General features: G+C 44.6%; 1 protein-coding gene and 1 long non-coding RNA gene across 2 annotated transcripts in view; both read right to left on the reverse strand.

Moving 5' to 3' along the window:
• STX18 (syntaxin 18) overlaps positions 1 to 6,502 on the reverse strand; it is a 118,264-nt gene extending 111,762 nt beyond the window's left edge. The window contains exon 1 of the mRNA XM_006043827.3: positions 6,069 to 6,502. Coding sequence (XP_006043889.2) covers positions 6,069 to 6,236 — 168 coding nt within the window. The 5' untranslated portion in view covers positions 6,237 to 6,502. The remainder of the gene's footprint in view (positions 1 to 6,068) is intronic.
• Positions 2,145 to 5,215, reverse strand: LOC112586146. The gene is made up of 2 exons (XR_003110523.2): positions 3,915 to 5,215; positions 2,145 to 2,364 (listed from the first exon to the last, which is right to left on the reverse strand). It is a non-coding gene; the product is annotated as an uncharacterized LOC112586146 (long non-coding RNA).
• Positions 6,503 to 15,559: the final 9,057 nt, after the last annotated feature.

A 15,559-nucleotide genomic window follows, 5' to 3' on the forward strand; every position in this document is an offset into this window, starting at 1 on the left:
GCCTGGTAGGCTGCAGTCCATGAGGTCACTAAAAGTAGGACACGACTGAGCGACTTCACTTTCCCTTTTCACTTTCATGCATTGGAGAAGGAAATGGCAACCCACTCCAGTGTTCTTGCCTGGAGAATCCCAGGGACAGGGGAGCCTGGTGGGCTGCCGTCTATGGAGTCGCACAGAGTCGGACACGACTGAAGTGACTTAGCAGCAGCAGCAGCATCTGTATTTCCTAAAAGCCAGGACATAGATGTCATAACTTTTTAATGTCCTCACAATGACTGACACCTATCAGGAGTCCAATGATTACAGGAGATGGAATAAACCAATTAGTATTGAATAATGTAATTTCAAAAGCTACAGTCTTCATAAGCGCTGGAAAAATTCGTAAGTGCAGTCCCCACAAAGGATTCACTATTTATATCATAAAAAGTCTCTGGCACTGAGTCCCGCTTACAGTTTACACTTGGTTATTAAGATCCATAAAAACACAGCATCATGAAGTTAAAAGAGGCCCTAAAGAACATTAACACAGTGAGACTGTGTCTCTCTGAGCCCTACAAGTGGTTCCAAAGAGGATCCTCAAGGAGAAGGGGGGGACGGTGGAGAGGCAGCTGACTAATTAACTTCTCTTTTCCCAGCCCTCTCATCCCAGCCTTAGACAAAACAGTTCTTTATATCAGTTGCAAAAGGAATTCTGCATTAATTTTTAAAAAGTCTATATGATTTAACAGACTACATTGTGTTTGGAGCCTGCCTCCTAAATCTACACTGTCTCCTGGTCTATTCCTGTCCTGTGAGGCCCTATCTGAAGCTTCTCACTGACTGTAGCACCTGTTGCCTGATACTGCTTCTTTGAACCATGCTCTCCTCAACTGACACTCTATTTAAGTAGAACTATATTCAGTCCTTGAATAAAGTCTATTTCCAGCTACTCTGGATAATACTACTACTACTCTGGATAATAATCCTATTCCCAGATTCACTTATGGCTCCAAAGACTGGCATTCAAGGTCAACACTACATCTCAGAAGAAAACTGAGAAGGCCCTGGGGTACCAATGTTTGGTGTTACAGTTTTCACTTCCACTTGAGTTGTTGTGGTCTTTATGTGTCCGCTTCTCCATTTGACTATAAACTCCCTGAGGTAGGAACTAAATCTTAATAATAAAAGCTACTATTTATTCAATGTTTACTCCAGACACGGGATTAAGTGTATGTGTGTGCATGTCAGTCATTCAGTAATATCTGACTCTTTGAAACCCCATGGACTGTGGCCCACCAGGCTTCTCTGTCCACACCATTTCCCAGGTAAGAATACTGAAGTGGGTTGCCGTTTCCTCCTTCAGGGGATCTTCCCAACCCAGAGAGGGAACCGGAGTCTCCTGCGTCGCAGGTGGATTCTTCACCATCTGAGCCACCAGGGAGGCCCCTAAGTGTGCACACACATGCTATATAATATGAAGGAATCATGTTAGGCTCACACATTTTCTGGAACTGGAAGGGGCCTCAGACAGAGATCAACCAGCTCCAAAATTCAAAGCAAAGTGACACAGTAAATAACATTCATTCATTAATTCAAGAAACATTTACTGAGAACCTATCCTGCACTGCTCTAAAACCGAAGGAGTCTTTGTTTTCATAAAGTATATGTTCCAGTGGATAAACAGGTCAATGGATACACAGTATGTTAAATAATAGGAATAAAGCAGAGTAAAGGAGAGAAAAAGGATACTATTTCACACAGGGCAGTGGAGGGAGGGATCACTGAGGCAACACATGAGCAGAGGCCTAACGACCAATCACGTGGCATCTGGGAGAGAAGCGCTCCAGGTTGAGGGCACGCACAAAGGGCCTGAGGTGGGGATGTGCCTGGAGGGTGTGAGGACAGCGAGGAAATCAGGGCAGCTGGAGCAGGGTAAGAGGAGAGGCGCTCGGGACGGTAGCAGGGAGCAGACCATTTGCCTTTGGGCTACTGTAAGAAGTCTGATTTGAAGTCAGGAACTCAAGATAATGCACTCCTACAAAAATAAAAAAAGTGACACTTGGCTTTCACAAAAGCAATGTATAATGAACAAAGAAAAACTCACGGGCATGCTTAATCTGAAAACAGAATTCCCAACAAATACTCAGAGCCGATGTTTATCTTAGGTTATCTCTGCTTTATAAGAAATCACTACAGTCATGGCCTAAGCTGTCAGTTTTACCAAGGTGGACACTGAGGCGCAGAAAGACCAGGCTGTCTGTCCCTCGTGGCTGAACGTGGGCCAGGACACAGGTCTCCTGACGTCCTGTAGGCTGGCTCCCGCTGTTCATGCACACTCAAGTTTTGGAGGTGTCTTGTTTTACTGCATGTTGCCTCTCCTGGCCTCTGTAATTTTTATAAATTAATAAGAGAATTAAAGAGCTGCCCCGTAGGAGGCACCTCAGGACACATTTCCGCATGAAGCCTGTCATTACAAACTCCCACAATTCTAGTTTTTTTCTTCCCCACGGAGCTGAAGACCAGACACGTAACGTGAAAGCAGGTCAGGCACTGTGCTAGAGACTAGAAAGAACATCTGCATTGGTTTTGCCTGCCCAGTATCCCTTATTCCCTGATTTTTAGACACAGTATTCCCTTTTCTAAGGTTCTGGTGGGGCATCCATCACAGCATTCAACCCATCTATTGGCCAAGCCATAAGGAGGGCTTCCCTGATGGCTCGGATGCTAAAGAATCTGCCTGCGATGCAGGAGACCTGGGTTCATTCCCTGGGTTGGCAAGATCCCCTGGAGAAGGGAATGGCAACCCACTCCAGTATTCTTCCTTGAAGAATCCCATGAACAGAGGAGCCTGGTGGCCTACAGTCCATGGGGGTCACAAAGAGTCAGACACAACTGAATGACTTTCTAACGAGGGCTCAGGACTCAAGCAGAACCAACTAGAGCCCTTTTCTGGAGTTTTATGGATAAGACCTAAAGAAAGAAGCTCCTTCCTATGTTTCCCAGGTGTATAAGCCAAAACATTCCTATTTTGCTCGGGTTGGTTTACACAGTGCTGGGTGCTCAGTTGCTCAGTCATGTCTGACTCTTAGTGCAACCCCATGGACTGTAGCCCACCAGGCTCCTCTGTCCCTGGGATTTTCCAGGCAAGAATGCTGGAGTGGGTTACCATTTCCTCCTCCAGGTAGTTTACACGAGGTCACCCTTACGTGCAACCAGAACAAGTCACACTCATGCAAGCACTTGCACACCTTTTCTCATTTCATCTGCATAACCACCTTATCAAGTTGCTATGACTTGCTCTATTTTAGAAGTGAGGAAATTGAGGTCAAATAACTTTCCCAAGGTCTTGCAGTAAATAGGAGGCATTCAAATTCAGGACTTTCTGCTCCAAATCTTATTCAGTATCCAGTTATGAATTCAGTATTAATTCAGGAAGAAGAAACTCAGCTAAGGAATTTTTGGTTTAAAATTAGAGTGGAAATGCATGTATGGGATGGGAAATAAACAACATTCAACTGGGGTCAAAGGACCTGGCTTCTTCCTCTGGCTCTGCCCTTTGACCTCATTAATTATTACTCTGGGCAAGGCATTTTACTTACCTGAGTATTAGTTTGCCCATCTACAAAATGAGAAGCCTGAACAACACAAACTTCAGGTCCTTTTAAGTACTAAAGAGAAAAAAAGCCCATGGTTCTGCTTTAGGCATACAGATTCCATTTTTACTATTAATATATATTAGATAGGATGTCAGTAAATTTCAACTTGAATGTCAGATCCAACAACTGGTAATAGCTGCCTGGGGCAGTGTTGCATGGGATTCTGAGCAAAAGGGATCTGCTGGGAAATTAACACCAGCTTCCACGGTCCCAGGGATGGGGAGAGAGAGAGGAAGAGCTGTCCGCTTGCCACCCATTTGCTATTGTGGCGAGTTTCACCTCGACAGGAAAGCTGCTGTCTCCTCTAGTGATGGTATCAGCACCTGCACAGGATTTTCAGACTCCTTTATGAACTGACTTGGTTTTCCTTTGCAAGAAAGAATGAAAGTACAAGACAGGTAAGTGGTGTAAGGAATAAAGTTTCAAGACACTGATGAAAATATGTCTAAATGGCCTACCTGGCATCAGGGTAGGGGGTGAAGAGGAACAATAATAATCATTATAGCTCTTTACGATATGTACAAGGTCTCATAAGATCCTAACAATTAGCTTACCAGTTAAGTAGGGTATTATCATGCCCACTTTATAGAAAGGGGATGTGAGACACAGATAACAGGACTTGCCCTGGTCACCCACTTCTAAGTAGCAGACTGGAATCCAGTTCTTCTAAATGCAAGACCCAGTTTCTACTCCCAATATCCCCATTAATCCCACAGTCCAAATGAGTCAAGCTCCCGTTGCCAAGAGCCATAATTATCACTGTTTGGAGTTGTTCAGCTATGAAAAATTCCTCCTCCGAGAATCTGAAATGCCATTACTAATCTGTAATTCAACCAGTAGACACACATTGAGTATAAATAAGTTGAGCATAACATTATCTAGCTTCACACCTTTGTGCACACGCTTCTCTTAGCCTCAGAGGCCCTTCTCCACCCTGTCTGCACTGGAACCAACTACTCGTCCTACAAGATTTTTTTCAGGCATCATCTCCTCTGCAAAGCTTCTTGGCCCTGAGGTTTAACTGAACACACTCTCCTTTGTGTCCCACATGACATCTACAAGGCCTTGCGACATTTCTTTTGATAATATGTCTGCCCACCATTCCTTTTAAATCACATTATTCTAACACAATGATGGTCAGAAAGTAGGCACTTAATAGATGCTTTCTGATGGACTGAATATATACATCTGGAACAACTTTCCTTCCAAGGCTTGAATATCCTTTGCCAACTGCCACTCCCTAATTCATGCATACATATATTCATTGAAAACTGTGTCTACAAAGTACCAGACACTGCATGCACTGTGTATCAAACAGAAGTGGATTTACCAAGAAGTTTAAGCCTCAGGGCCCCTCCCTTGCACCTCCCAAAGCTCTGAATCTTTTATTGTAATTTTGGATTTCTATTTCTTAAAGAGGACAGACAGAACTGTATAAGCTTCAAGCTCCACAAAAACGAGATCCATCCTTGGTGGCAAGGATACAAAAGTGAACCTGGAAAACTTTCTTTCTCCCCTTACAGAGTTTCCAGTGTAGCGGGGAAGACAGACAACCATTTGTTCATTCATTCCTTCAACAAACACTTACTAAGCAATGTTACGAGTCAGGCTTTGGGGATTCTGCGGTGAAGTCAACACTGTTCCTGCCCTTAAGGAGTAGGTCACGGCTCTCCTGAACGTAAGTCGGCTGTGTTCAGGAAACAGAAAGGAGTTTAGATGACTGGAATAGAGCATGCTTGTGAAAGATCACCCTAAACTAGCCGGTTCCTAGCCTGAGTCCTGATCTATTATTGCGAGAAGCAAGGGGAAGTGAGAGATCAGTTGAAAGCCACCTGCGATCTCAAGGCGGGGCAGGGAAGGGGAAGGCGATGAGACGAGTAAACCAAAGAAGTAATACACGGCGGTCAGTGCTGCGACAGGAAAGCAGAAGACTATGGGGGAAGCCTCGCCGGCGTTCAGGTCTGCAGAATGACAGCTAAATCACTACCTCACGAAGCAGCCATGAACTTGACAGAATTCCGAGTTCCCAACATGCGTCCCCATTCTTCGACCCAAAATGAAGTGAAGTTCACTCTGCGAGCCCATGGACTGTAGCCTACAAGGCTCGCTCCTCCGTCCATGGAATTTTCCAGGCAACAGTACTGGAGTGGGTTTTCATTTTCCTTTCTCCAGGGGATCTTCCCGACCCTGGGATCGAACCTGTGTCCTCCCGCATTGAGGGCAGACGCTTTACCGTCTGAGCACCAGGGAAGACCCAAGACTGTTCGTTTCCCGACAACCGTCAGCTCTCCGGAACCAACTCTCCCGCCCTCCTCTTCATACCACCTTCCCCAGGCTCTTCTTTGACACACTGCTCTACCAGACACAGACAGTCGGGTTTGGGGTCCGCGCCCTCAGCTCTCCAGCCCGCCGTTTCCATAGCAACCAGCTCACCACTTCGCGCGCTCGGCTGGAGAAGTCGTCTTTGGGCCTGGGGCTCCGGCGAAACAGCTCGTCGCGGCTGCCCTCCACCCCGCCGCCCACTGCCACTCCCAGTGCTTTGTTGCGCGTCTTCACGGTCTTGACGCTGGCCCTGAACAGCAGTGTGATGTCCACCGCCATGGCGACCCGCGCCCACCGTTGCCCCACCAAGCCGGCCCACGTCAGCAGCCGGCGACCGCGGCGCGACGACCCGGCGGCTGGAGGACCGTTCCGGTGTCCGCACCCTTCCGCCCGACAACAGCGACGCGAGAAAAACAGTTCCGAGCAGAGCGGGGCTGCTGCGGAGAGAGGAGAAAGGTTCCGGCCTTCGGCCGCGGGCGTGAGCCGGTTCCCTCGCCGACGCTCACACCAGCTCCAGTTTCCCCTCCCGGCAAACCTCGGCGGGCTTGGCTGCGCGAGGAAAGGTCCCGGAGTCCCGAGCTCCCCGAGGCCGCTTGCAGCGTTCAGGCCTCAGGAGCTAGGGGATAGAGAAGCTGGATCCCTTCTCGTGGCTCCGGGCATTGCCTGAGCCCGGCCGCGCGGGTTGCCGGGGTAGGAGGCGGCCCAGCCTGACCCAGACCTCATCGACCCACCTTGTGCGGGACCGAAGCACATGGATGGTGACCACCTGGGTGCAGTAAGTGGTAGGGCAGATCAGGTGTGCAGGGCACAGAGCTAGAGGCCTTTCTTTTCCAGTCTTTACCCACCTGATCTGTAAAGAGAAGCCAGCACCTTCCTCAGTGTTAATGTGAAAGTTAAGCGAGATAACACGTGCACTGTTTTGTTATTGCTTGAAATAAAAAGGCGCTTACTCCTTGGAAGAAAAGTTATGATCAACCTAGACAGCATATTAAAAAGCAGAGACATTACTTTGCCAACAAATGTCTGTCTAGTCAAGGCTATGGTTTTTCCAGTAGTCATGTATGGCTGTGAGAGCTGGACAATAAAGAAAGCTGAGCGTTGATGAATTGATGCTTTTGAACTGTGGTGTTGGAGAAGATTCTTGAGAGTCCCTTGCACAGCAAAGAGATCCAACCAGTCCATCCTAAAGGAAATGGGTCCTGAATGTTCATTGGAAGGACCAATGCTGAAGCTGAAACTCCAATACTTTGGCCACCTGATGCGAAGAGTTGGCTCATTTGAAAAGACCCTGATGCTTGGAAGGATTGAAGGCGAGAGGAGAAGGGGAGGACAGAGGATGAGACGGTTGGATGGCATCACCAACTCAATGGACATGAGTTTGAGTAAACTCCGGGAGTTGGTGATAGACAGGGAGGCCTGGCGTACTGCAGTCCATGGGGTCGCAAAGAGTCAGACATGACTGAGCGACTGAACTGAACTGAACTGACTCCTCAAGACCAATGACAGTTAGTTACCTTTATTAATAATAACATTATTTCTATCATTCTTGTTATTAATTACAGTGGGGAAAGCTCTATAGAGAAGTCATCACTCTATAGAGAAGGCATCACTCTATAGAGAAAGCAGATTTGAAGAATGAGTAGGAATTTATGAGTTGGAGACAAAGATGGAAGAGTTTGGCTGGTTTCTGTTCATCCTCACGTATGCTTTTTAAATATACCATCTTAAGTCTTAGTTATTTAAGTTCACTGCACTTTAGCCAATGAGTTCTTTCTACAGTTTGGTTCAAGGTTCAGATTTAATTCAAGGTCTCTTTGTTTTCATCGTTTGTTTTCTTTTTGAGAGGATGCGCAGCTAGAATATGTATTAAAATGTGGTTGCCATAGTGGTAGGCAAAATAAAAATTTTCATCAGTTCAGTTCAGTCGCTCAGTCGTGTCCGACTCTTCTCGACCCCATGAATTGCAGCACGCCAGGCCTCCCTGTCCATCACCAACTCCCGGAGTTCACTCAAACTGATGTCCATCGAGTCGGTGATGCCATCCAGCCATCTCATCCTCTGTCGTCCCCTTCTCCTCCTGCCCCCAATCCCTCCCAGCATTAGAGTCTTTTCCAATGAGTCAACTCTTTGCATGAGGTGGCCAAAGTATTGGAGTTTCAGTTTTAGCATCAGTCCTTCCAAAGAACACCCAGAACTGATCTCCTTTAGAATGGACTGGTTGGATCTCCTTGCAGTCCAAGGGACTCTCAAGAGTCTTCTCCAACACACAGTTCAAAAGCATCAATTCTTCAGTGCTCAGCTTTCTTCACAGTCCAACTCTCACATCCATACATTTGTCTTTTAGTTCTTTGTCTTGCATGAACTGTGCACAATTGGGTTTCCTGGAGGCTGGGTGGCTTGTGATGGTGCAAAACACTGTGCAAAACAGCTGTCTTCTATTAAGCCAAACTTTAAAAGAGATTTGCAAAAATATAAAACAATTCTCACTAAGTTGTTTTGGTAATATATTTGTTTCACCAAAAAAAATCACAAATGCCACTTGTATTAAGATGTATGCATTCTTTGTTTTTAACTGAATGAATATTTGAAAGTTTTGTTTTCATTTCTAATACAGTAGGTACCTATAGCTAAAACCCACATCAACACAAATAGTTTTAGAGCCCTTAGTAATTTTTTAAGAGTGTGAAGCATTGCTGAGACCAAAAATTTAAGGCCCTCTGTGTTAAATAAGTTTATCGCAAATAGATGTCTAGAAAGTACATAAGTACCTGAAAGGAAGAGGGAAAATAGTATTTGAAACCCAAACTGTAGCCACTTCAGCCCTCCTGTATGACGAAAATAAATTTTCATATGGCTTTATTCTACCAACAGAGTAAGGGAGAGAAATTGAGAAAGAAATTACAAAATCTCTACCAATGATTCTGTCTCACAGAAATAGCCCCTTGTTTTATTGAGACGTTGAGTCTCTGGCTTCTGTGAAGGTAAGCCTGGGGCAGAGTAGAAGGAAAGAAGAGTTAAAGCACCCTTCGTAATAAAATGAACGGGATTGAATTAAGAGTAGGAGGGAGGAACCAGAACCCAGGGAAGGGTCCAGGAGAGGAGAGAGTAGCCCATTGTGTAGGGTTTTCGACTGGGAGGGACCAAACTACAGCAAACCTTCAGTGAGTAGTGTGTTGGGGTTGGGTTTTTTGGTTAAAAGTTCTGGAGAAAAGTCTAAGTTTTTTTGTCTGCATTTGCAAAGAGCAAAGGGGATTATGGAGATGAGACCCAAATGAACTCAAGACATCAGGCTCTAAAGCCACAAGTGACCACAAGCACATCAAATTCCTAGAAAAGTTACAAAGATCTTTTGTATCCCACAGACCATAAGATGAAAGATGCTGCATTTTTATTATCTTATTTTACTTCTCTAACCTCAAAGAGCAAGGTCACTTCAGTTGACCACGGACTTATTATTTGAAACCTCGTAAAGCCGAGAGATGGGAATAAAAAGGGAGAACAGAAGCATAGAGGAAGTGTATTACAAACTGCTGAGTGTGAAATGGTACCTAAATTATGTTTCATTTGTAACAATGCTTCATTCATTAGACTAGGCTCTCTTCTCTTGAAAAACAGTGAGGCATATTGAAATTCTTGAATATAATCAATAGTTCCCTGTAACAGCACCCTCCATACAATTAGGATAGATGAAGGCAGCTTAGAATCTTTTGGGGACTCTCATAAAAGGCATCAAATGCAGCCTCTGCCAAAAGGAGGGTAATCTGGCCCATCCACATACCCAAGTCATGACAGAACTGTGCTGTGAGTGAGAAATAGACTTGCTGTCAGTCACTGAGGCTTTGTGATTGTTGCATCCTTTATAGAGATGTTGGTTTTATTGCCCTACCACCCTAGTAAGCAGGCATTACTGCTGTATGGAGGGTGCTCAATGCCTGGAAGTATAAATCCCTACAAGACAGTACAGAGAGACCAGTTTTATGTGTATATGAAATCATAGACTTGCCACAGTTGCTATTAATATATAAACAGTAACTGGAAACCGTCTATTTTATTGTTCAGTCATATTCTTGGTCCCTCCGAGGGGAGGATTAAAGCTCCTTGGCCTATTGATGACTAACATGATCAGGTAATTCCTTTTAGCTTTGAAAAGTGACGTGTGTTGGTTCTGGGCAGCAAATTTAAGAGTTAATGTGTGATACACTGTTCTCTCTTCTCCCTCTGCCATGGCAATCTGTGACTTACCGCTGGGTCATGAGCCTGGGTCCATGAGTATAGAGGACGCAGAGCACAGCCAACCAAGGACGTGCTGGCAGTGAGAAGTAAACCTTTGCTCTTGTTGTCCACGGAGATGTGTGGTTGTTTGTTACTGTAGCATAATTATCTTATCCTAACTGATACAGCCTATATCAAGATATCTTGTAAAATAGTCTATAGGGTGCATTCGTCATTTACCATCATTACAGTGTTATCTTTCAGTAGGTAAAGGACAGAGAGGAAGGACCTGTTAGGTTATACCTAGATCTAACCAACAGGACATGAGTTTGAGTAGGCTCCAGGAGTTGGCGATGGACAGGGAAGCCTGGCATGCTGTAGTCCACGGGGTTGCAAAGAGTCGGACACGACTGAGCACTGAACTGAACCAATAGTAAGACCTGATTAGGAGGATGAGAGTGACAGACCCTGGGAGGCTGGCCATGCCATGGTGGAACTCACAATGCCAAGAGGAGAGAACTTGGAGAGTGTGTGTTTTCACTTTAGGATGTGGACCTAAAGAAATTCATAAAAAAATATTTTTTCTCAGGGGCTCTAAAAAGGACCATGACTCTAGGTGTGGGAAACTCAAAGAATAAACTTTTGTTCCTAAGAAGGAAGCTAGCTAAAGAAGTCAGGATGATGGAGAAATTGAAGCCCTTGTACACTGTTGATTGGTGTGCAGAATGGTGTAGTCACTATGGAAAACAATATGGAGTTTCCTCACAACATTAGAAACAGAACTACCATATAATCCAACAATTCTAATTTTGGATATTTAGCTAAAAGAATTGAAATTGGGATATCAAAGAGATAGTTATACTTCCATGTTCATAGCACTATTTGCAAGCACTCAGACATGGAAGCAATCTAAATATCCATTAATAGATGAGTGTGTTCAAAAAAGGAGCATGATATATACATACAGTGGAATATTATTTGGTCTTAAAAAAGAAGGAAATCCTGCAATATACAACAACACAGATTAAACTTGAAGACATTATGCGAGGTGAAAGAGGCCATTCACAGAAGAATAAATACTTCATGATTGCACTTATATGAAGTATCTAAAATAATCATGGGCTTCCCTGGTGGCTCAGATGGTAAAGAATCTGCCTGCCAATTCAGGGGATGTAGGCTCAATCTCCTGGTCGAAAGGATCCCCTGGAAGATGAAATGGCTACCCACTCCACTATTCTTGCCTGGAAAATCCCATGGACAGAGGGGCCTGGTGTGCTTGCAGTCAATGGGGTCACAAAGAGTGGGACATGACTTAGTGACTAAGCAAGAATAACAACAACATGGTCAAACCCATAGAAGGAAGAAAAGAATAGTGGTTGCTAGGAGCTGGGGGAGGGGGTTTGCTAATTAACAGGTATAAAATTTTAGTTACACAAGATAAATAGGTTTCTGACAACTGCATCACTTTTCTTACAAGCTATCCTGTGACACCAGCTCTGCTCCTCTCTCTTCTATGTTTAAGAACACGTGTGATTATATTGGGCTCACCTGGTAGTCGGAGATAATCTCTGTATCTGGAGGTCAGGTGATTAACAACCTCAATTCCATCTGCAATCTCGGTTCCCCCTTGCCAAGTACTCTCACATTCCAGGGATCGAGACTTGGATATCCTTGGTGGGCTATAATTCTGCCTACCACGGGGCTTCCTGGTAGCTCAGTTGGTAAAGAATCTGCCTGCAATGCAAGAGACCTGGCTTCAATCCCTGGGTAGGAAAGATCCCCTGGAGAAGGAAATGGCAGCCCACTTCAGTATTCTTGCCATGGGAAATCCCATGAACAGGGGAGCCTCACGGGCTACAGTCCATGGGGTCACAAAGAGTCGGACACGACTGAGTGACTAAGCACAGCACAGAGCAGGGGGTTCATTCCAACAGAAAAGAGAGCTGATTATGAGCTGAGTAGACACCTCTTTCTGTCTTCCTGGATGCACACAGAGATCCACCTCTTCTTTTTCCATTTCTGGAGCAATGTTTCTAGCCCTGCTCCTAACACTCCAAGGGACTACAGAAATAAGGAAAACAGAATCTCTACCCTTAAAAGCTCTAATCTAACAGGAGGCTTTCAGGTATCTCAAGTACCAAGATTTCCTCTGAAATCTTCTAGCCTCTTTTACCTCTTTTAAGGAGTGTCCTACTTTGCTTAACCCATTTCAGAGGATGCAGCTTGCAGCAATGTAATGAACAGCTACAAAGTTCAAGCCCTCTCTCTCCCCTCTCCCCCACAGGGTTGTATGGTGGTGCCACTTCCTCCCAGTTCTCCCTCCCTCCACCCCAGGAGTTTCATAAATCACTTCATAAAAACTCATTTACTGGTTTTCCCCACGTAATGGCAGAAATAAACTGCTCAATACACACTTGGAAGCTCCTTCCAGAAAACTCGCGCATCGTGTTGTTGGCGTGGCATCTTGGTTTCCAACCTGAATTTCCACTGCCTTTGCTTTTCTGACAGTATCTTCTGTAATTAACATGGCTGAATCCTCCCCTTTTTATTGAGTTGGACAGCAAATCACAGAGTAAATGCTTTCCCTTGCACTTTAAAAGGATTTAATAGGAAAATATTTTTCTTACATCCTGTTTCAAGGGGAAAATGTGATTTTAGGGGACATTTTATAGTTCACAACAGGATATTGAAGGGCATTTGGTTTTGCTTAGTCTATTATGACTGTGCTTCTCCAGCATGAAGTGGTGTTTTTTGTGATTATTTAGATAAGTCTGATTAAGGTAGGTAGATAGCCATAGAATTATGGGAATTTAGGACAGAAAAGGGGCTCAAATACCATCCAGGCCATTCCCCTCATAATTCAGATGAGAAAACAAGTGACTTGTCCAAGGTCACACATTGAGTTACAGGGGAAAATGAGATTCAGTTCTTTATCTCTCAACTGTTCGATGCTCCCAAATCAGCTTTGTGGAGAGGTTGGAGGTGGACGTAGAAATAGAAGAGAGGCATTTATACAAAGGGGCCCATGTGTTTCTAGACTTATATGTATCATATAAGTACTTTTGAGAATTGGGGTGATTAGTAAGTATGGATTTGTGTGTGTTATATCCACCCATCCATCCATTCAGGCAGATTCTGAACACATTTAACACATTTTTAGTGTCTTCTCAATAAATGGCACCATGCTAGATACTGAAAAGATAAAAACAAAGCTGAAGTCTCCACCTTCTGTTGTTGTTTAGTCACTAAGTCGTGTCCGACTCTTTGCAGCCCCATGGATTGCAGCACGCCAGGCTTCCCTGTCCTTCACCATCTCTCAGAGTTTGTCCAAACTCATGTCTATTGAGTTGGTGATGCCATCCAACCATCTCACCCTTTGTTGCCCCGTTTCCTCCTGCCCTCAATCTTTCCCAGCATTAGGGTCTTTTCCAAAGAATTGACTCAGCATCAGGTGGCCAAAGTATTGGAGCTTCAGCATCAGTCCTTCCAATGAATATTCAGGGTTAATTTCATTTAGGATCAATCAGTTGGATTTCCTTGCTGTTCAAGGGACTCTCAAGAGTCTTCTCCAGCACCACAATTCAAAAGCATCAATTCTTCAGCGCTCAGCCAAAGTCCAAGCCTCCCATATGTATATGACTACTGGAAAAACTGTGGCTTTGACTATACAGATCTTTATAATTAAATGTAGCAAGTGCAATAACAGTTCATTGTTTTAAATGAGATGTCTGAAGAATGAAATTCTCCAGGGCTAGGAGAAGATCAGCATGAGTGAGAAAGGGGACTCAGCTCCAGGAATAGGGCAGTAGAGAAGATATTCTTATGGTCCTCCTTTCTGGCCATTTCAGTCACCCCAGTCTTGATGAGACTCTTTGGAGCAGAAAACAGATCTTAGCCTGGCACTGTGGCAAGAGTCCAGGGTCTGAGTCTTACACTCTCATGTTCAAATCCCAGCCACTTATTGGTAGTGAGATCTTTAGAAGTTATTTCTTCATCTGGGAAATAAAGATAAAAATATCCAACAGAATTGTTGCATGAGAATCATGTCCAACTCTTTGTGACCCCAGGGACTGTAGCCTGCTAGGCTCCTTTGTCCATGGGATTCTCCAGGCAGGAATACTGGAGTGGGTTGCCATGCCCTTCTCCAGGGGATCTTCCTGATCCAGGGATCAAACCCAGGTCTCCTGCATTGCAAGCAGATTCTTTACCATCTGAGCCACCAGGGAAGCCCAACTGATCTATATGAAATGTATAAGGCAACATCTGGCACAAAGCTGGAATAAAAGTACAGCCATTATGGTAATAAGTTTGTTGAGGATTAGATTTCATGGCTCATGGGGTTGGGGCAACTGGAAGTCATGGCGAGTCTTCTTCTAGTACTGGAAGGAGCTTTGGTTTACTTTCCAGTCTCTGCATCACCCAGCTAATGGGCACTATTCAAGTTTGAATAAAGGCCGAGACAGTACTTTGGATCAGTGTTGGAATTAAAGGAAGCACTCAGAAAGTAATTGGACACTGTGGTTTGGGTCAGTCTCAGAGAATGTTTCTGGGAGTTCGACTATTTATTCTGGAGAAGAGAAGACTTAGGGAATGGATGAAGTAAAGGTCCTCAGGAGCATGAACCAATGGATGGAGAGCAGCTGTTCCCTATTTCTGTTTTGGACAGAGTGAGAGGAAATGAGCTTACACTGAAGCATGAAGGACTTAGGCTAAACATCAAGAAGTATTTCCTGGCTGTGGGTGTTGTTGGACTTGGGAACGAGTTACCAAGGTGTTTAATATCAGGACACTGTCTCTTCCGGCCACAGATTTTTACACGTGGGAAGATCAGCTCCATGTAGGAATGGCTACACTCTCAAGCTCTTTCCAAACTGAGGAGTCCATGTCCCTCAGAATCCTTTAATACAAGAACAGGAGTCTCAGCCAACCTGAAACCACTGTCTTCGACCTCAGCCTATCCTAAGAAACAGTTGTGATACAGGCTGAGTGATCACCTCCAGCAATCTGCCGTTTTGACATTCCAGAAATACCACAATTGCTTATGTAGGCTACTCCAGCGACACCTCCCCTCTCTGAAATTTATTAAGAAATTCTCTGTAGGGCTTCTTTTACCAAAAGTGCATTTAATAAAGCTTGGAATTTCCTCACAACACATTTATTCCTGATGATGTATTTTAAGGTCTCCATTATTACTTGTCTTCACCTTTCCTTGCTTTGTAGGCATAAGGCAGGCCAACCCAGCAGGATTCCAAAAGTTATCAATAACCAGGAATGGGCCACACTGCTGGAACTCTCCCCAAACCCAACTAGGAAAGCCAAGTTTCTCAGTGTTAATTTAGGAAGCCTTTAAGTCAGCCACTGGTTTTAATAATAGCTCATTAAAAGGGCAG

This window comes from Bubalus bubalis, chromosome 7 (assembly GCF_019923935.1).
Source record: "Bubalus bubalis isolate 160015118507 breed Murrah chromosome 7, NDDB_SH_1, whole genome shotgun sequence".
NCBI lineage: Eukaryota > Metazoa > Chordata > Mammalia > Artiodactyla > Bovidae > Bubalus > Bubalus bubalis.